This window comes from Vicugna pacos, chromosome 13, assembly GCF_048564905.1.
Source record: "Vicugna pacos chromosome 13, VicPac4, whole genome shotgun sequence".
NCBI lineage: Eukaryota > Metazoa > Chordata > Mammalia > Artiodactyla > Camelidae > Vicugna > Vicugna pacos.
Window position 1 is genome coordinate 29,925,353 of NC_132999.1, and position 22,140 is coordinate 29,947,492.

The 22,140-nt window shown below is 41.8% G+C and overlaps 1 protein-coding gene across 1 annotated transcript in view; it reads left to right on the forward strand.

Annotated features, from left to right (window-relative positions):
• Positions 1-22,140, forward strand: part of RAB3B (RAB3B, member RAS oncogene family) — a 59,354-nt gene that overhangs the window by 26,343 nt on the left and 10,871 nt on the right. Inside the window, exons 3-4 of the mRNA XM_006200480.4 lie at positions 14,954-15,072; positions 17,994-18,118. Of these exons, the coding sequence (XP_006200542.1) occupies positions 14,954-15,072; positions 17,994-18,118 (244 nt within the window). The remainder of the gene's footprint in view (positions 1-14,953; positions 15,073-17,993; positions 18,119-22,140) is intronic.

Sequence of the window (22,140 nt, forward strand, 5' to 3'; positions counted from 1 at the left end):
GATTATCAAGAGCAAACTGTAAATTAAAATGATTATGACTAATGTTTATACAGAACTTTACAGCTGCCCAAGCACTGTCACAACACCTATCTCATTTTATCCTCCCAACAAGACTGAGAAAAAAGTATTCATTTTGCAGCTAATGAATTGGCTCAGAAAACCAGATAACTGGTTTAAGATCACAGGCCAGAAAGTGGCAAAGCTGGAATTCGAACTCATATGTACTTGACCCCCAAATCTGTACTCCTACCACTGCCCCTCACAGTACCCACTTGTTAAATGCTTCCTATGTTTAATTAAATGACATCTAAGTGTGGAAGGGACTCTAAAATTAAGGGGATAATGAGAATGAGGATTTTAAGTGGCTTCTTGGAGGAGGTGGTACGCCCCCAAACCGAGACAGGAAAAGAAATGGTTGCCAAGGTATAGAACTTTAAAATATATACATTTTTTTTGTCTTGTTCCCAAAGGGATTTAAAGTAGCAGAGAAAGATTAGACAGAATTTTTTTAATTTATTTTTTACAGTTTGGTTCTGAGTCTAGACTGATATTTTCTTTTTAAAAAATTTTTTTGAACAGCGATTTATTTATTTAATTATGGTTTGTGTTTTTTTTTTGAAGGAGGGAGGTAATTAGGTTTATTTACATTTTTATTTTTAGAGGAGGTACAAGAGATTGAACCCAGGACCTCACGCATATTAAGCATGCGCTCTACCACTTGAGCTATACCCTCTCCCCTCTAGCTTGATTTTTCTCTCCAGGTATGCTGCTCCAAATTACCTCCCAGTAATTCAGTCAATCCTAAAAAACAAAAACCAAAAAACAAAAAAGGGAGAGTTTATAGTCTGGCGGAGGAAACAAACCCCGTAGCAATTCATACGTTATTTCATTAAAGAGAGGATAGAAAAGTGCTTAGGAAGGCTGTGAGGTCACATTGTCTGGTTCAGATCTTTATCCAACTGTATGACCTAAGGCAAGTATTTGACCTCCAAGTCTCAGTAACTTCATTTGTAAAATGGGTACGATAATGGAACCTATCTCAGAAAGTTGTAAGAATTATCAAAGTGCTCAGCACACTCTAAGTCTCAACAAAGGGCAGTCAGTCATCACTGGTGCCTGTGGGTATTGAGGGAAATGTGAATCATAGAGGAGGAAGCATTTGAGCTGAATTCTGAGTGGTAAGTAGTGACTGTTTCAGCAGGGTGGAGGATCAGGCTGTTCCAGGCAAAGGGACCAGCATGAGAAAAGCACAGAGATTTTGAGGAACGCAATGTTTGGGACCTGGGGAATGGCCCTGGATGGTTAGAACCTAAGGAGAAAGAATGGGAGGCATGGCATAAGCTTAAAACAGTCAAATTGTTTGAAAAAACAGGGATAAATGTAGCATTTCAGCATCCTGGAAGGCAGTATAGCACAAGGGTTAAAATTCTAGCTCCAACATTTGCTAACGTGGGCAAGTGCCTCAGTTTCTTTGTCCTACCTGCATCAAAGAGCTGATTGTGAGGACTGATGCTTTCATGCATAAAAAAATTATTGTCACAGTGCCCGACACTCTATAAATATTCAACTCATGTTGGCAATTATTATTATTACTGTTTACCCTGAATTCTTAGAGCTAGAAGGGGCTCTAAAAATCACCTAGTCTAATATCCTTATTTTAAAGATGGAAAACCCAAGGCCCATAGTGGGGGATAGTCGTAAGCCCATGAAGCAAGTTAAATCATTAGAATTAAATCATACCCAGGCCTCCTGACTCCTGGCCTGCACCATGTGGCTCCCTTTCTATTGTTAGGCTGCCTCTGATAGGTTCCCTGCTCTGTCTTCAAATGATTGTCTCCCCTCCTTTGTAAATAAATTTTGAGGCATTTGCTGTGTGGAGCTGAGTGTTTATCCTATTTTTAGAACACTCTGGCACCTGTATGCAAATGATCCTTAGGGGACTTGTCTGCTATGGTGACTCAAGACAAGTCCCAAAGGAAAGCAGCTATGAAGCCAAAGGGAAAGCACAACCCAAGGCACGATGGAGATCCTGGGCCATGTTTCTAGTTAAGTCCCAGAAGTCCTAGGGAGTTCATGCTAACCTATTACCTGCCTTGTATATGTTAACTCCTTGTGTCTCTTTTTGGAAATGAGTTCATAAGTAGGTCCCTGGTCCAGGCTTCAACTCAGGGTTTTGGACCTAAGAATATCCTGTCAGAAGGTGCCATGCAACCCAGGCCTGTGGATATTCACATCTATTTAGCTATGCTGCTGGCTCAGATTCTGGGGAAATATTTCTTACTATCAAGAAAATGGAAGTAATGTGGGAGATTAGAGAGAGAAAGACTATCAGACAACCTGATGGTTCTGCCTTGCCGAGCTGGAGAGAAGGAGGGGCAAGCAAAGCCTTGAACACATCTCCCGTAAAGGTTGGTGTCCCCTGGCCCTTGGCATAAGCAGCAGTGTCCCATCCTCAAAGGCCTCACCATTTAGCACACACTTACTGAATGTCCTCTAGGCAATAGGCCCTAGGGTGGGTGCCACTAAATCCCTCAGTAGCACCCTATTTTCTTCTGGGTATTGTCCAAATGCCTGGCTTGGAGTTCAAGACCTCCATGAGCTAGCCCCAGTTTCACTTCCTATTCCAAGTACCTTGTTTCAGAAATTTAAAATGCTATCAATTGTAAGATACATCCTTATTTCAGAGATGCCAAAATGTGAAAAAAATGCATTTTAGAATCCATATAATATTGTATTTTACACTCTGGTGAAAATGGAACTGCTTGTACTCTCCCCAGATGCCATGCTGTTTTAGGCCTCACTATTTTTTTTTCCTTTTTAGCTGTTTATAATGGAAAACTTCAAACACACACTCAAGCAGGGAGACTAAACAGTACTTGAACACCACTATCCATTTTCTGCAACAATGATCAACTCATGGTTTGACCTCCATGTTTTTCCCATATTTACTTCTCCTTGAACTATTAATAATAATGACAACTGCCAGTTATCATTATGGTTTAGTTTTTCTTAATTATAAAAGTAATATATGCTCATTAAAAAATACTTTGTTGGGGGGAAGGTATAACTCATTGGAGAGCGTGTGCTTAGCCTGCACGAGGTCCTGGGTTCAATCCCCAGTACCTCCATTAAAAATAAATTTAAAAATAAACCTAATTACCCCCCCCACCAAATTTTTTAAAAAATACTTTGAAATTATATCCAAGCATAAAGAAGAAAATATTATTGACATTTTGGTTGATTCCTTTCCAGTTTCTTTTATATGAACTTTTAACATAGTTGAGGTCATAATGTCTATTCAATTTTATATCCTGTCTTTTTTAATGTAACATTTTGATGTAAGTACAGCTAATATTGTTAGAAAATCTTTATGAATATGTTTCTAATGACTTCATTATATTTTATAGGGAAGATGTACCATATCTATTTATTAATTCATTTATTCAGCAGTATTTATTGTATTTACTGTATTTTGGGCACTCTAGTGGTTAAATAATGAGGCACAATCTCTGGCCTCTCAAACTTAGTTGGTCCTCATTATTTGAACATTTAACTACTTTTCAATTTGGAGTTGTTATGAAATATGTTGCAGTGATCAGTAATCATCCTTGTGTGTAAAACTTTTCCTAGGTTTCAGATCACTTCCTTTAGGTAGATTTTCATTAGTGAAATTCCTATTTTGCTCTACCTTTGCCAGCATCGAGTATTATCTTAGTTTAAGTTTAGTTAATTTAATAGGTTAAAAATGGTATCTCATTGTTTCAAACTGCATTTCTCTTATTGCTTATCACATAATCATTTATATATTTATTAACCATTTGTTTTCTGCACACTGTCTGACAAGGGTCCTATTTTTATCACCAGCAATTTCTTAGTACAAGGCCTGACTCCCATTTCCTTTTATTTGCTATGACCTGGGGATACATTAAGTATAATCTTGTTTCAAGCTTCTCTTTTTCCTCCTGCCCTCTCCCACCTCACTTCTTCCCTCACCTCTTCCTGTCTTGAAGGGGAGTTGGATGAGTCACCTCAAACTCAAGCCGAGGGGTACAGCAGGTGGCAAATTAAGCGAATTCCCAGAGAGGCTTCTCAGCATCCTCTGAATGGTGCTGATGTCAACTAGGAGGCAAAAAGACTGAAGAGGAAATGGGTTGGCAGCTCTGATGCTAAATTTGTCCATGCCAAAGCATGGGGAGTTAGGGATGTTGGTTCATTCAGCAGGCATCTTTAAAATACCTGCTCTGTGCCCAGATCTGTGTTGGGTACTGATTAGCACTTATTATCTGTAGAAGACACAAATGAAATAGGTTATACTTAATAGTCAACTGTGTACATGTCTAAGGCTTTCAGACTAACCAGAGATGTCCAGCAGACAGTTGGCAATTGTGTCTAAAACTCGGAAATAAGCAGCTCAGGTGGGAATAAAGAGCCCCCAGTGTAGGAGACAGAGAAGGAGCAAAAGGACATGCAGGGAAAGCACTGGGAAAGCGAGGTTTCATAGAAGCTGAGGGGGTTTGAGAAGAGGAGTGTGTAGTTTGGGGCATGTCATCTTTGTTATACAAGGCAACAGAGAGATCATATCCTCCACCCTTCTCTCATTCACTCATTCCTTTGTTTCACTATTTTTGGAATACCTGCCAGGTGCCTGCCATTGCTCTTGACATTGCTGAGGGTACAGAAATGAAGGCACAGCCCCTAACCCGTAGTCCGGATGAAGAGCTATAGATGGAGTGGAAACAAACCCCTGATGTAGGTGCTATGATCTGTTCATTCAAAAATACTTATTGAACAACTAAGATATGCCAGATATACTGAGTATCAATGAAAGGAACTCAGTTATCTGTGTGAAGTTATCTGCGTGAAGTAAAATATAGTGCTTGTATCTTAGTGGAAATCATGGAAATCAATCATATCTGTGAGAGATTTGAGGTTTTGTGTAAGACCAATGCCAAAAATAAGAATCTGGGGTGTTCATCTCTCTGGGTCTGGGTTTTCCATCTGAAAAAGGAGGGAGATGACCCCATATATACCTATCATAGGATCTGCCCCATGTGAGGTACCTTCCCTGCTAGACTGGGAACTCTGAGGGCAGGGATCACATGGATCTTATTCACTGGCACAGTATAGGCTCAGTAAATATTTGTGGAATTGATTACTCTCACAAGGGCTTTCTAGCTCTAATATTCTGTGCTATCAATAAAATAAAGTGCCAAGTACAGCCTGTGGAGGCCCAGAAAAAATGATGATGAATTTTGATGCTGGATCCCAGAGAACCTCCCAGAATAAATGCCCTTTGACCTAGACCTCAGAGGTTACATAGGATTACAGTGGGTAGGGAAGTGCTTTAGAATACCCAGTCCTGGATTCCAGTGACATCTTTCCTGCCCTCAAGGATCTTCCGGTTACTACCTGTGTACCTTTGGATTCCAGTCTTCTCACCTGTAAATCAGTAGTGACAATAATACATGGTGTGCTAGAAAGAACACTGGATGTGGAGTCAGAATATTTGGGTCTGAGTCCCAGTCTAGGCAAAAATAAGTAGCTATGTGACCTTGGGAGTGTCACTTTACCTCTCTGGGTCTCAGTTTCCCTACGTGAGAAAATAAAACAGTCAGACTAGATGAGCTCTAATATTGGTTTCTATTGGCTGTAAAAAGTCTGCATCCCAGAGTCATTGTTAGGATCCAATGAGATGATACAACAAAAATGCTTGTAAACTATAGGGTGCTAAGTGTGGTCTATTCTACTGAGGACAGATGGGTGTAAGACAAAACCAGCTCCAAGGGATCACTCTTTCCTTTCCTCAGTTCTCTGCTTCTCCTTGGCTCCACTGAACCTCCCTGAAAAGCTTTCTCAGGGAGTGGGGGTCGCTGGGGGGTGGTATTGCTCAGTGGTAGAGCATATGCTTAGCATGCACAAGATCCTGGGTTCAATCCCCAGTACCTCCATTAAAAATAAATAAATAAACCTAATTACCTCCCCCAACCAAAAAAAAAAAAAAAAAAAAAAAAGCTCTCCCTCTGGTTTCCTCCCATTCCCTTGGGAAACAATGTCTCAGCTCCCAGCTGCTGCAACATACAAAGGGCTTGGAGTTTGGCAGCTCTGGGTCAGAGGGTGGAGTGTGGGGAGAGCCAGCCTGGAAGCTCTATTTACCTATCTTCCTGGTGCTCATCATCCCCACCCCCTAGACCTGGCCTGGAGGGAATGAATTAAAGAGATAGGAGGGAGGAATTTGGCTGGGGGAGCTAGTGTATAACAGGGCAAGATTCAGGGATGCAGGACCCAGAGATAACTTTTTGCTAGTTGTGTGATCTTGTTAGCAGGTAGAGGGTGTCCTTAACGCCAACTGTGAAAGAATTTGCGTAGAAGCAGAGGGACAAAGTGAACAGCTGCTTTATTGCTCTTGAAGAGGAAATGGGAAGTGCTTGAGCAGGGAGAAGGGAAGACAAGCACTCTGGACAGGTGGACTTTTATGAGAGGCTTCTGCCACCATGTCCTCCTTCCAGGTGTGCTGGAGCCAATTGCCTTTCTTTTCTGTCTCTGTACAGGCTTTTCTGGTTGTTGTCATGGTAATCGTCAACTGTCGTGGTGCTGCAGGGTGTGTGGTTTGGCATGCTAATACATTACAATGAGCATATAATGAGCTCAAGGTGCACTGGAAGTCAAATCCTCCTCCAGCTTGGGCTCCATTGGTTTTAACTAGTTCTTGTTTCTTTTCCTGAGACTTAGGTAAGAGTAATTGGTTTCTATTCGAGTGAGGGGCAAGGGTATGATCCTGAGGGCAACAGCCTTGGTAACCCAGCTGCACTATTGTTTCTTGATTTTTCCTCCCTTGTTTCTGCATTCCTTCACTTGCCTGATTAGCAACTGTTTGAATCTTCCCTTTGGAATTCAAGGAAGGTCGAGGAGGCTGAACGAAGCCCATTTCCTACAAACAAGAAACGGGGAACATAGAAAGATTTGTACCAGGGAAGACTGCCACAGGGTCCTGCTCAATATCAACCTCTTAAATCTGTCTCTGCTCTGGGCCTCTCCTTTTGTCTATAACTTGGAAAGAAATCAGAAAAAGGTGACCCTTTTCTCACAGATGCTTTGCCCACCAATTCTGAGGTTCTAAATGAGTTTTCTCTCCTCAGCACATAGTCAGCTCTTGAGTTTCATTCACCAGCATTCTTATTAAATGCCTACTATGTGCCAGGTGCTATAATTGCGGGTCTGGGATTTAGCTAAATATAAGATTGGGTCTCAAGGCACTCATGATCTGAAAGAGGAGACAGATGAATGAACCAGTAACTATAATAAATGTGATGTGTGCAATGATATACTGCCAAACCATAGAAGGGCAGAGAAAGAAGTTACTTTGGGGAGAGAAGGTCAGGGAAAGCTTCAGAAGATGTGACCGTGAATAAGGTGAATTATAAAAGAGAAGGGGATTCCAGACAAAGATCAGCATATCGGCATTAGACCAGCCCAGGGGTATGAAGGAGCAGAGTGTGGTAAGCCACAAATGGTTAGGCAGAGCGGGAGCTCATTGGTTCAGTGGAGGAATGAGAGGGAAGGAATGGGAAGGGAAGCCTGAGCTAGATCCTGGAGGGCATGTGTTCTGAGATGCTTGGACCCCATCGTGTGGGCTCTGGGAAGCCAGTGAAGGGGTTTAGAGAGAGAGAAGATAAGATTTGGATTTTAGAAAGACCTGTCTGACATTCAGCGTGCTCTATTGAAAATGTTGCAGTCACCTCCAAAATTCACCCTTTCAACAAGTATTTGTTGGAAATCTCCCCCACCCTATGTGCCAGTGCTGTGCCAGGCACTGGAGACACAATGGTAAGTAAAACCAGACATTCTGTTCTTGTGGCACTTGCATTTTGGCAAGGGAGATGGACTTCAATCAAATAATTACACAAATAAATAGAAAATTACAGTGGGGATGGGTGCTACAAAGGAGAGGTGCATGGTGCCAGGAGAGCCTGTGATAGGAACATCTGACTTTGCCAGAATGGTCAGGGCAGCTTCTCTGCTGAGCTGAGCTCCAAAGGAAGAGTGTTGCCTCAAGGAAAGGTGCTAGAAGGATGTATGGGAATGGGCGTCTCCTGCTTCAGAATCAAACAGAAACTGTGGACTTCAAGCAGGTGTGGTGTAGTATTCAACCTTTTTTTTCAGGACCTAGCCAACACTTCCCACCAAATCAGTGCCCACTGAAGATCTGAAAGAAAAGAAAGGAGAAGGAAGAAAACTCTTTTGGCATTTTAGATATCTGAAGATAGCAGTACTATTCCCCAGAGCACTAAACATCTTCCTACAGTTGCTCATCCCATGATACAGTTTCAAGTCCCCTCACTGTTCTGGTCTTTTTGCTTAACTGTCAAGGTCCCTGTGACAGGTGATTTAAAACATCAGAGATGCAGTCCTGTGCCAGGAGCACTGGTCTCTTGGAGCCAGAAGACCTGGTCTTATTTAAGTCTCTTTTCATCATTCACCTCTTTGAATCTTAGGTGTCTTTTTCGTGGAGTGGAGATTTTGATTCTTACAGGATCTCTCTGGGAATTAACTGAGATAATAAGAAAAAAACCTTTGTAACCTCTAAGAGCTAAACAAACATAGGACTTAAATATTTGGAGGACTGCCACATGAGTGAAAAATTAGATTTACTCTTTGTGCCTCCAGAGAACAGAATTAAATCAATGGATAGAAGTTGCCACAGATTTCAGCTCAAGGGAAGGAAGAAGTGTTCTAATAATCAGAACTGTCTATCAGTGGAGTAGCTGCCTTTTGAGGCGGTAGGCATCCCACATTGGGGACACTCAATGCAAGTATGCTGTGGAAGGAATTCCTTTTTTAAGCGAGAGGGTGGGTTGAATAACTTCTAAGTTTTACTTTTAATTTTAGAACTCAACAATCTGATAGTCAAGACAAGTTGAGTTGCTGGGAGAGGGCATATGTGGCAGAGAGAGTAGCATGAACAGACATATGGAGCAGAAATGAGCGTGGCATGTGTGGGTGACAATGAGGAAACTCTAGAAAGAAATGATGGGTCTGTGTTGGATCAATGATTCAGTGGAAGACAAAGAAGATAATTAACATTGGTTGAGCGCCTGTGTGCCAGACACATGTGATTCCATTTAAGCTTTGTGGGTGATTTCCAGCCTTACTCTCTGGTGGAGGGGAGACTGTTGGCACTAGGAAGCCTTAGACATGGTTGGAGGACCTCCTACGTGGGAGGCTGCAGAGTGGGCTGGGTCCTGTCCTGGGGGGCAGCGAGGGATTAAGAATACACAGTCTGGTTAGGCTGTAGGCTGTGCTGAAAATACACAGGCTTTGGTCAAAGGACAGAATTTGAATCCTGATTCCGCTTCTTTATAGCTTGTAACTCTAGCAATTTACTTAACCTCTGTGACTCTTCGTTGATGCATATATAAAATGAGGTCTTAAATTTGTCCTGCTTCAGGCTAACTTACAAATAAGAGAAATTATGTAGAGCAAAGGGCATCCCGGGAAGAGCACAGGCTTTGGAATCAGACAGACCCAGGTTTGAATCTCAGTCTGCCATGAAATGGTTGCAAGATCTTAGACAAGTCATTTAACTTTTTCTCATCTGTAAGTAGAAATATCAGCATTTCAAGGCTGTTCTGAAAATTAAATAAAATAGGAAGATTGCTTAGCGTAGTGCCTGGCACATACCAGTTTTATTTTGTTAGTACAGATTGTAAGATCCCATATGTACATAACTTATCTAAGTGCCTGGCACATAGTAGGTGTTCAGTTGATGTTATCTCCCTTCTCTGGCCCCCGTGTCTGTCTGCCACACTGACAGGGCTGCCAGAGGCTGGGGTGGTGGCTTGTGCACCCAGGTGTCCACTCTGGTATGATGCTCTCTGCCAATTCGAAGAGCTCAAGGAATGTCTGCTTCGTGGAAGTGAATTGATTGCTCTTGATGACATGGTCTCCTTCCTCAAGTAGCCAGTGAGTCATGCCTCTTTTTCTCTCCTCCTTCCTGTCTCCTCTTCGGTTCTATTTCTGACTCTCATCAGTGGGAGGGGAATCAATGTTCGTCAAAGTGATTTTTAAAAATAAAAGAGAGAGGGAGGTTCAGGAGCAATTCTCTGAGCTACTTTCCACTGAGCACAGGATAGTGAGAGCTGGATTGTTGCCTCCAACTTTGCTTTTCTTTAGGTGAAATAACAACAACAGCAGTATCAGCAGCAGCTGCTCTGAGCTTTACTGAGTGCTGACCATGCGCCTGGCACTGTGCCAGGCTCCACCAGCGCATTATCTCTGATCCTCATACAACCACTTCAGGGCTGGTATTCTTATCACCACTTTACTGATGAGGAAATTAAGGCTCAGAAAAGTTAAACAGTAATGAAATAATAGGGGTGTGGTGGAGGGATACATTGGGAGCTGGAGATTTGCAGATACTAACTGCTATATATAAAATAGAGAAACAACAAAGTCCTCCTATATAGCACAGGGAATTATATTCAACATCCTGTAATAGCATATAATGAAAAAGAATATCAAAAGAAAAAAATATATATATATGTATAACTGAATCACTATGCTGTATACCAGAAATAAACACAACATTGTAAACTGACTATACTTCATTTTTTAAAAATGAAAATGATAAATACTCCTACATTGAGTGCATATTATGAACTATACATTTAAAAAACATCTTATTTAATTACACCCTACAAAGTAGGCATTATTGTTTCCATTCCAGTCATGAGGAAACTGAGCCTTAGAGAGATTAAAAAAAAAATACAACCAAGCTGTCCAAAATCACACTGTTGCTGAGTGGCAGAGCTGGGAGTCAGACCAAAGACTGCTCAACTTTCAACTCATCCATTCCCTTTCTGTCTGGCCATTCTCTGCTCTCTGAGGGAAGTGTCATATTGAGACCCTGGGTGGAGGCATCCCTGGTCAGGTTTGAATGAGAGGGAAGTGGCACATGGCCTGAGACTCATTCACTCCAGCTGGGCAAGCCCTGGGAGGCTGGCCCTGCTCCTGGGCTGACTGTGGAGGGACAAAAATAATGCCTAAATGGCACTAACTCTGTGTTAGGAACTGTTCCAAGCATTTTAGATATAACTTTCTTAGTATTCATAATGATTTTGTGAATATGAATGGTTATTATTCCCATTTTATAGATGAAGAAATGGAGGCCCCCAAAAGTAAATTGTCCCAGTCTCAGGAGGGGATTACACAAGAGCATAAATACCGGGAGACGGCAATCATTGGGCGTCATTTTAGAGGCTGCCTACCATCTCCACATAGTTAGTAAGTGGTAGAACAAGGGTTTACATCCAGAAGTCTAACTCCAGAGACTGTGCTCTAACCTCAAACTATATGGCCCTTCTGTTTAACAAGGGGCCATTGAATCCCTACTGTGTGCATAGCCCTGTGCTAGGCACTGAGAGTACAGAGGTGAACCTGATTCCATGTCCCAGCTCATTTATTATTCATATAGATTTCCAACTAATTGGGCCTCAATTAGGTGACAGGATTCTTTGTCAAAGAGCTGGGGCACAGGGCCAGGCTCCAGGCAGATATGGGAGACTAGAAACTCTCACAGAGAAATGGTATAATGCAGGCAGAGTGAGAAGAGTTGAGATCTGCTGGCAGTGCAGTTGCTCAGAAATCCTGCTTGTGCCTCTAGGTCACTAGTCTGGACAGGTGGCTTAATTCTAAACCCTCAGGTCAAGATTAAGGGTCTGAGCTTAGAGACTGACAGGAAGAGTCTCATCTGTGGTGTTGGCTCTGAGATGCTCAGGAAGCAGAGTTAAGAGCATGGGAGGTAGACCAAATTCTGCTGCAATGTTTCATAGGTACACCCACCCACCAAGCTTTTGTGCACATATGGCAGACAGTGAATATTACTCTAATATTAGTGCCTAAGATTCCAGTGTTAGATGTTTACTCATTCACTCACTCATCTGTCTCTTCATTCATTCATTCACCCATTCATGAGCTGGATAAAATTCTGTTTGCCAGAACTCTCAGGGAGAAGTACTCTACGTGATCAGAAGGAATATTCTGATAAGCTGCTTGAAATGAAGAGTGAGACACCCAAAAACCATGCTCAACAAATAGGAGATGGTGATTCATATGCTCTCCAAGGATGGTGGTTATGTTAATGCAGATTTTGTTTTGCTGAATAATGTGTGCAAGTCTGGGCCAGAGCTGAATTGCTGAGACATGAAGAAGCTGAGCCCTGCCAGAAACATAACTGTTATCTTTGATTTCTCATCTCTTCATCTCTCAATCTCTCACCATGCCCTGTAATTCATCTTTTAAATACCTCTTGAGTCTGTTTCTACTCCAACCCCATTGATACCACTAGTTCAGATCCTTACTGGCTCTCACCTGAACCACTGCAAAGATCTTCTAACCAGCATTCTTGCTTCCTATCCCTTTTCCCTCCAGTCCATTCTCCACATCATAGTCAGAGTGATCTTTCTAAAGTTCAGATTGAATCGCATTAATCCCCTGCCTCAAAATCTTTGATCCTAAAAAATCAAGTTCATACTCCACACCATGACCTTCAGAGTTCTTTCTAGCTTCCTTGCCTACCCATTTCCCACCATTCCATAAGTTCTTCTGGTGTAATCATTGGTAAAAACTCTTTCTTCTGCCAAAATACCTTTCCTTCACTTCTCTGTTTAGAAGTTCTTCTTTAGGGAAATCTCTGTTGTCTTCCTTCTATTGCCAAGTAAGCACATCTTTAGATAATGATCCTGGACTCAGTACAGATTACACCCATGGAACTTGTTATACCAGGTACCACATTTCTCATTCTTCTCCTGGGCATATTATAAGATTGTGGCTTTCATGGGTGTGGGCATGTGATGTGCTTTGGCCAGTGAAATGGGAAAAGTGGAAGAGCCAACACGTGACTCACACACTTCCTTTCCCTCTGGTATCTGCTCTGTCAGTCTTTATCCTGGAATGAGGAAGACAAAAAGCAGAGCACCCAGCCAACCCTTGATGGATACATAATAATAGTGAAAAATAAAATGTTTTGTTTAAGCTGCTGAGATTTGGAGGTTGCTTTTTGGTGAATAACCCAATCTATCCTAACTGGTACACTATTTCTGCTTTGACATCTCTCATAACTACCCCAAACCACCATGTTTCTACCTTACTTGACTTATGAAATACACTTATGCCACTTGTCTGGTACTGATGATGTACTGCCACATATTGCTAGTTATCAGTTCGATAGTATGTCTTAGCCACCTCTATACTTTTTCTGAGGCTTCCTGAGGGCAGGGATGGTGCTTGTTCCATTTTTGTATCACTCCAAGTGTGGTTCATGGCTAGGGCAGTATACTGCGGTGGGGCCAAGAGTCAGACAGACTTGTTTTGAATCCCAATTCTTACACTTAATGGGCAGTATTTATGACCTTCAGTTTTCTCATGTGTAAAATAGGGGTAATAATATGTACCCTACGGGGTTTGTCTAAAGTTTGTAGATAACAGGTACAATATATGTCCAAATCATGGCAGACTACATTGTCCCATTATTTATTTTTATCATTATAGATGGTGTTCAGTAAATGCTTGTGGATAAATCTTTCATTGATTGAGGTGTAATGGTATGTGCATTGGACTTGGAATCAGAAGTCTTAGATTTAAGGCATAGCTTTTGTAATCAGCTTTGTGACCTTGGAAAAGTCACATACCTTTTCTTCATTTTTTCCATTCCCAAGTACAAAATGTAAATACTGATACCTTTGTCACAGAGATTTTTAAAAATTTAAATGAGATAATACATGAAGAAATGTTTTATATGTGCTCAAGTTATCACACATCTAAAACTGTAATGATATAGGGAAGATTGCTTGGTCCCTCACATGGGGACCATGTGGACACTTGTGAAGCATCCTTGTGTACTCTAGTAACAGTCAGTTGTTGGGCTTGTCTTAGCTTGCTTACATGTTTGTTTTTTCAACTAGACTGTTGGCTGTTTGAGACGAAGAATTGCCTTAGTCATTATTTATTAGCAAAAATATGTATTTGTTTCTCTTCATCTAAGTCACACATGCTTATCAGAGAGAAAATAAAAATTCCAGAAGAAAATTAAAATCTTGGTAATTTCTATCTCTCATACAGAGATAATCACTATTAACCTTTTGATGTGTTTCTTTCCAGTTTTCTTTTCCGCATATATAGTTATGAAACTGTCATTATATGACATATACAAGTGTTGATCCTTTATATTAAATATTCTTATATAAATAAACACATTTAAAAATTTTGTATTTCAACCATTCTCCTATTGTTGAATGTATAAGTCAGTGATACTTTTTCACTGTCTAAGTAAAGTTGTAAGAAACACTTTTGTGCATAAGTATTTGTCTGATTTTCCATTTTTGTAGAAAAAGTTTTAGAAGGAAAAATTTCTGGGTCAAAGGTACAAATATTCTTAATGCTCTTGGGACTTTCAAATTGATTTCCAGAAAGACTGAACCAAGCAAGTTCCGCTCCCACAAGCAAAGTATGAGGTTGCACATCTCGCTACAGCCTCATCTATGATGATAATTATAATTAAAAATAAGCTTAAGATCTTTTTTGTGAGAAAGAATACGAAAATGAATATATGTATATTCATGCATGACTGAAGCATTGTGCTGTACACCAGAAATTGATGCATTATAAATTGATTGTACCTCAAAAAAAAACCCACCTTTTTATATAATAATTATCCATTTACATTTCTTCTGTGAATTGTTCTTTCCTCCTGCCCATTTTTCTATTGGGATTTTAATTATTTTCTTATTAATTTCCATGAGATCTTAAAAACCATTTTATTCTGGTCACCAAGTACAATGCAAGACACATAATAGATGCTCCCTAAATATACTTTGAATTATTAGTTCATTGTCCTGGGGACTTTTGAGGAACAAAAGCAGACTTTCTAGGAGACTGACTCCTTCCTTTTCCCACCCAGGACACTGCTGGGCAGGAGCGGTACAGGACCATCACCACAGCCTATTACCGCGGGGCCATGGGCTTCATTCTGATGTATGACATCACCAATGAGGAGTCTTTCAATGCTGTCCAAGACTGGTATGAGATTCATTCATTCATCCATTCATTAAATTGTTCATGAAAACCTAGCCTGTGCTAGGCCCCGTGCTATGTGCTAGGGAAGCCTGCACGAATCAGACATGCATCCTGTCCTCAGAAAGTTCACAGAGGAGAGGACAGATCAGTGAGCCGGCAATGAAAATATCATGTGACAGGCGCAGGGATGAACAGCGCACCAGGGCTTTGGGAACCCAGCGGAGGCTCCGACCCAGCTTAGGGAGTCAGAGAAAGTGTCCTGGAATTGCTGACCCACATGCTGCATTTTGTAAGATGAAGGGATTAGCCAGAGGGACAAATGGATAAGACTGTTACAGAAAAAGGGTACAGATGTTCAAAGGCGAGAAGGTGGGTGAGAGGCTAAGAGCAGAGGTCATGAAGGATTTCGTGTGCTGGGGTAAGGAATTTGGATTTTATCCCATAAGTAATGACATTTGAACAGGGAACCAACAGGTTCAGATTAATGTTTTAGAAAGGTAATTTTGGACATTGTACTAACTGAAGCCACATTTTGCTTCCCTATAAAGTTTGTCCCTGGGCTGGGCAGGGGGGTCCAAGTTCATAAAGGTCCAATATACAGTAGAAATCAGCACAGTTCCCCAGAGGTACAACGTCTGAGCAACTGAAATCTTTCTTCCTGGAGCATCACTCACAGAGAGAAGGGAGCAGGAGGGGAAGGACAGGTGAGAGGGAGGGGCCAGGACCCAATGCCCCTAATCGGTGGAAAGGATGAGGATGGGGGAAGAGGGAGCATCTGGGTGGAAAGGATGAGGATGGGGGAAGAGGGAGCATCTGTGCCTGGCTGCTTTTCACAAGCAGAGAGGCTGAGCTGGCCGGGCATACAGCAGCAGCGCTGGCCAGTGCCAAGCTGATCTCCTGCTCTTTTTTGCCCATGGCTGCCCTTTGAAGATTTCCCTTTCTCCCAAGGAACAGTTACCATGACTATGTGAAGTGCTGTTTGTGTCTTGGAACCTTGAGCTCAGAGCGACCTTGCAGGCTGCCTGCCCCACCCTCCAGTTCTGAACAGCAGTGGAGGGTGCCGACGAAGCGAGCAATTGTCACTCAGACGTTCCTCAGGCTCTTGGTCATTCTCTTCCTCTGTCCTTCCCCTGCCTTTTTAACAGCCCCTTCTCACCACCTTCCCTTTTTCTCCTTTCCTTCTTCTTTTTCCTCTTTTTCTCTCTTTATACCTCTTTTTCCTCCTGCTTTTCTCCTTTATTTCCTCTCTTCCTTCCAGTCATGGTTTTTCTCTCCTCCTCCCTTCTCCCTCCCTCTCCATCTTTTCCCCTCAGCTCTCACCATGAAGTGATTAGCTCTTTAAGTGTCTGCCTACTGCTCATTCTCTGTTGGCCTTGACCTCCTTCCCTTTCTCCATCAGTCCCTGTTCATCCTGCCTCAGGAACACAGTGATTCTAACACCTGGTGATGATTCATCCAAGAATAACCTAAGTCTCTAATCTGGGAGCTGAGAGTGGATGGTGGTGGGAGGAGGGAGGAAGATGACAGAAGAGAAGTGTGAGAGACGTGGGGCGTTGGCTCCAGGTACCTTCCTTGAAGCTGAAGACCGAGTGTCTATCTTTCCCAAGCCCTGATCTTTGAGTTTTGCCTCTGAGAAACACAATCCTAGTCTAGCCCCCACCTGCCATGTAAGCCCCAGTGCCCAGCTCGGAACCTGGCTCTCTGTTGGCCCACAACAAATAGTGGTTGAGTGAATTCCATCCTTTGGGGGAATGGCTTTTCACCCTTAAGGAGAAGGTTGGTGGTGAAATCAGCTTTAGGAGCAGGGTTGGTAATAAGTCCAGGTTAGGGTTGAGTTAGAGTGAGTGTCAGCACCAGGAGAGGGTCAGGTTTTATTTAGATCTGCTTCAGGATTAACCACTTGCTGGCTTGTTCCTTCCGAAGATGTTCACTGACAATTTCTTTTTTCTGTGCCCTGTGCTGGGGGCTGGAACCTCAAAGATGAATGAGCCTGTTCCTGCCCTCAAGGAGAGACAGATGAATTTAGCCAAATGTGACAGGTGCTATGGCAAACAGGCAGGGGAAAAAGATGAGGGAATCGTTTCTACTTGATGAGGGGACTGGGGATAGAGTTAGGCCCACCCCACAAAAAAGTGTCTCTTTGATATGAAGGTCTGATTTTATTCCCTCTGTTTAAAAGTTTGCTCTTCATTATAGAATGTTCACTTTCAAAACTTTGAAAAGCAGAGAAAAGTATTTTTTAAACATTTCATAATCATCCTGCTTGAAGGAAACCACTGCTGACATCTTGGTTTCTACAAATGATCATAATCTAAGGCCCAGTGAAGATTTATGAATCGCAGAGGAGGAGGGAGAGGCTGGTTGGGCCTGGCGAAGCCGGAGAAGCCTCCCCTGAGCAACTGTGGGATCAGCCCTGGGCCTGGAAGACAAGTCAGGGTGGGGAAGGGATTTCCAGTAGAAGCAAAGGCACGAGCCATGGGAGAGCATTTAAGGGATGGGTGAGAACATTTGTGAAGTGGGAGGAAAGGTAGTGAGACTGGAGAGAAGCATGTGAACGGTCTTGAACGTCTAACTGAGGAATCTAGACTTCATTACATAGTTAGTCCAGGGGCCACAGAAGGCTTTAAGGAAAGGATGTGTTGTGGTCAGATAGGTATTTTAGAAAGAACCCTCTGTCCAGTGGCGAGAGGGATGGGGAGACGCATTAGAGGAAGACTCCAGATAGCTGGGTGACGTACAACCAGGGCGTAGAGGTCAGCGTCCATGACAGCGAACAGGAGCAGAGGTCTGACTGTCCCAGGCTGAATTAGTTGACAGTAACTCAGGAGTTACTAGTCTTGTTGAAGGGGCATCCCCCAGCTTTGCAGGATCCTTTGCATCTAGGAGGGTGTCATGAACACAGGCCTCTCTCTGTCTCTCTTTAGGGCGACTCAGATCAAGACCTACTCCTGGGACAATGCGCAGGTCATCCTGGTGGGGAACAAGTGTGACATGGAGGAAGAGAGGGTTGTTCCCACCGAGAAGGGCCGACTCCTCGCAGAGCAGCTTGGTATGTGCACGACACGTGTGTGTGTGCTTGTTTGTGCACGACACGTTTGTGTGTGCTTGTTTGTGCACACACACATGTGCACGGGAGTGGGACAATCAGAGAGAGCAAGTGTGTGTTTGTATTCGTGATGTTAAGGTTGTGCTGTGATTATGAATTATGTGCATTTGTGCTCTGTGTGCATGGTTTTATATTTGTGGGATGTACATATTGCTTTAAGCTAGTGAGTTCTAGGTAATTCATTATTTATGATATATGCATATTTTGGTACATTGAACATATAAATAAAATTTCAACTTATGAAAAATTTTTACCAGTTCCTTCCACAAAGGATTTGAAGTATCTTATAAAAATCATCATGGTACATCAATAAAAAAATAAATAAATGAGATAATTGGAGCAAAGGGAAAGCAAGGGTAGGAGAAAATAAAAGAGGCCGGGGTGAGATAAGAATATGTTTCATAAGTTTTGGGGTGTGTGCAAGAGTTGGGCCAACATATTGGCTTTGAGTGTCTTAGCAACCGTTGCAAAGAGGGAAACATAATCAAGTTACTTGGTTCTGGGATGGTCCTTAAGATAAAGACCAACCCATAATTCCAAAGAAGCACTGCTGTTCACTAGCAACTATAGAGCAGACTACATGCTGAATCTGACAATGTCGTTAGTATCAAACATGCTCACAGCAACTACCACACTGAACATCGTAGGCTGTGTCTTTCAGTTTCTCTCTGTGTAAACTGATGCTTTGTCACCAAAATATAATTCACAATAAAAGTAATTGTACGGAGAGATGAGACAATGTGGTTTCAGCATCCAGCTCAGTGATGCTCTGATTTTTCCAAGGTTAAAGCACCTTAATCCTTGTGCTCCATTGAGACCTAGGAGCCTCAGGTGTGTCTCAGTGGCCCCATAGCAGGATACCTGCTTACACTTGCTTGTAACATCAGCTTTTCTTTCTTTTTTTTTTTTTACTCTTCTTTTCTATGTTGGGATTCAATGTAGGATCACCTTAGGGAAGTCTTCCTCTAGAAGAATGAGTGTACTCCTTAGCTTTTAGCCAGTCCCCCTAAGTATTTCCCACAACCTAGGTTGTTGTAAGTTTTGAGGAGTAGGGAGTTTAAAGTTACATTCTCTCCCAGTATCTGAAGTACAGATATGTGGGCTGGTAGGTGGGTAAACTGTGTAACATACAAGTGTGAATTGTGTGTTGTACATATTTGTGTTCTGTGTATTGGGAATAGCTGCATAGGAGGGTATCCTATGCATCTTTCTCCCCTCTCCTATTCTCCAATGTGACCTGGAAAAGAAATTAAGTAGGTACTTAATAAATAGAGAGGTTGGGTGATTTGGCTCTTGCCAGAGGTTCTCAGGGACCAGAACGTGCTTCCACCCATTCCCATTGCTCACGGAACAGTAAGCATGTGGTGAAGCCCACATGTGGGTGACCTCAGGCTATCTCTTTATGCCTTCAAGCTGCTGTCCCCAAGACTCCCAACACTCTTCCTGGACCAACTATGGCCCATCTGTTTGGAATGCTTTTTTCTACTCACCTACCCTCATGCAGCTATTGAACCCCTACTCACCTTTCAAAACAGCTCATGCTTAGCTCATCTTCTGTGAAACCTTTTCTGTACTCCTCTCGTTCTTTACTTTGTGCTCCCCCCCAACTTAATGTACCCCATACATGCAACAGTCACAGTACCCATCACACTTGGGTGTAACTTGTTTCCTTGTTTGTCTCCCAAAAGCTCCATGAGGACAGGAAATGAATCTTGTTTCTCTTTACACCCACAGTGCCTGGCAGATGGCCTGGCATTGAGTAAACATTGCAAAAATATGTTTTGATTAAAATTTTATGATGTCAAGTATTTGGCTATTTCATTTTACTTCAATCCAATTATGGCTTCCTGACCTCCTATTCTATGCCAAGTACTGTGCGGTGAACTAGGGTATGTTCCCTGCTCTGAGACGGGCACAATGATATGCTAAGTGATCAGTGTTGTGATAGAGGGAGATGCCAGGCGTGTGGGACCACAGAGGAGACACCTATTCAGTTGGGATCAGAGAACATGATACTCACGCTTGGGTCTTGAAGACAAGTAGGAAGAGCCAAGTGAAGAAGAAAGATAAAAATATTCAAGGCAGGGGGAATAACACTAACAAAGGCAAGGAACAAAACTGTGTGTTTAGGGAACCATAATTCATTGGATTGTGTGAGTCTAGAGTAGTGTTTCCAAAGAGAGAGACTCGTGTTGCTGGAAGTGTGCAAGATGATTTTATGTATATATTTTGATGTGTATTGGAAAAAATATAATCAGCATTTCAAGCCCTTAAAGTTAAATAAGTTTTAAAAAAGTGAGTTAATTTTATATTAGGAAAAAATACAGCCAGCATGCCAAGCCCTTATGACTAAGATTTTTAAAAGGCAAGTTAGTTAAACATTTATTGAGTATTTACCATGTGCCAAGCACTACTCTAAGTGTTTTAAAGTATTGCTTACTTAATTTTTTCTTTTCTTTTCTTTTTTAACATTTTTTATTGATTTATAATCATTTTACAATGTGTCAAATTTCAGTGTAGAACACAATTTTTCAATTATACTTGAACATATATATAATTCATTGTCACATTTTTTTCTCTGTGAGCTACCATAAGATCTTGGATATATTTCCCTGTGCTGTACAGTATAATCTTGTTTATCTATTCTCCCCTAGAACCTGATAAGATATGTACTTTTCTTATACCCAAGTTGTTCTTTAACAGATGAGAAAACTGAGGCACAGAGAAGTTGACTAACTTGCTTAATGTCACACAGCTAATACCAGGTAGAGTCAGAATTTGAACTCAAGCAGTAGTCTGGCTGCAGAGCCTTTGCTCCTAACCACTTAACCTCACTATATAGCAAGTGTGTTAATAATAGCTGATGTATATTGAGTCAGGTACTATATGAAATGCTTTGCATTAATTATCTCATTTAATTCGGATTATAACCCCCCAAGGTGGGTCATGTCCAATACTCTGAAAAATGAGGTCCAGAGAGGTTAAATAACTTACTGAAGTTTACGTAGTTGGAACGTGGCGGAGTCAGTATAATTTTCTAATATAAATTTCTGATTTATGTAGAAAAACAGATGGAAGTGAGGCTAATTCTTAGTACAGGGTTCAGGGAGGCACCTGAAGAAGGCTTTAAAGAGTTGATTAAATTTGGGTAGGTCAGGGTAAGCCATCTCAGTCCTGCACAACTTCCAGAGATTTCCTCTACTGCTTAACAGAACTTGCCTATTTGCGCCTGTCTCTTCTTGCTAGACCTCGGTAGCAGCAGGGGTTATATTTGGTTCTTTTCATTATTCCAACTCCCAGCATAGCGTAGATATTCATTCATTCATACATTTATTCACTTATTCATTGGTAAGTATTTATTGAGCACATACTCTGAGCCAGGTTCTGTCTTGGCACTTGGGACATAAGGGTGAACAAAATAGTTATGATCATTACTATCATGGAGCTAATGGAGAAAGAGACATTAAACAAATAATTATACAAATAAATATGTAATTAAAAATTTTGTGAATGAGTGAATTTGTGGTATCTGAATTGCATCTCGATAAAGCTGTTAAAAAACTGTGATAAGTACTCCATGAATTAGGACTCTTGTTATAGCAAGTGATAAAATCCCAAATCAAACTAGCTTTAATTAAAAAAATAGAATTTATTAGCTCATGCAACTGGGAAGCTCACTAGAACCAGGACTCAACTGAACTCCATTTCTCAGCTTTGCTTGTCCCTTCAGCCTCCTTCTGTAGCCAGACTCTGAATGGGGAGTAAGACAGACGATGGTGGCTCCAAATTCATATCTTCCAATTTCTGCAAAAAGAGCATTCTCGCCCCTAACCACCATATAGTAATCTCAGGGAAGGCTATGACTGGCCACCTGGGAGTCTCCTGCCTATCCCAGTGGCTGGGGGAGGCAAGTATTGTAACCCATAGTCCCAACATGATTGTTTAAAGTAGCACTTCCATAAAGG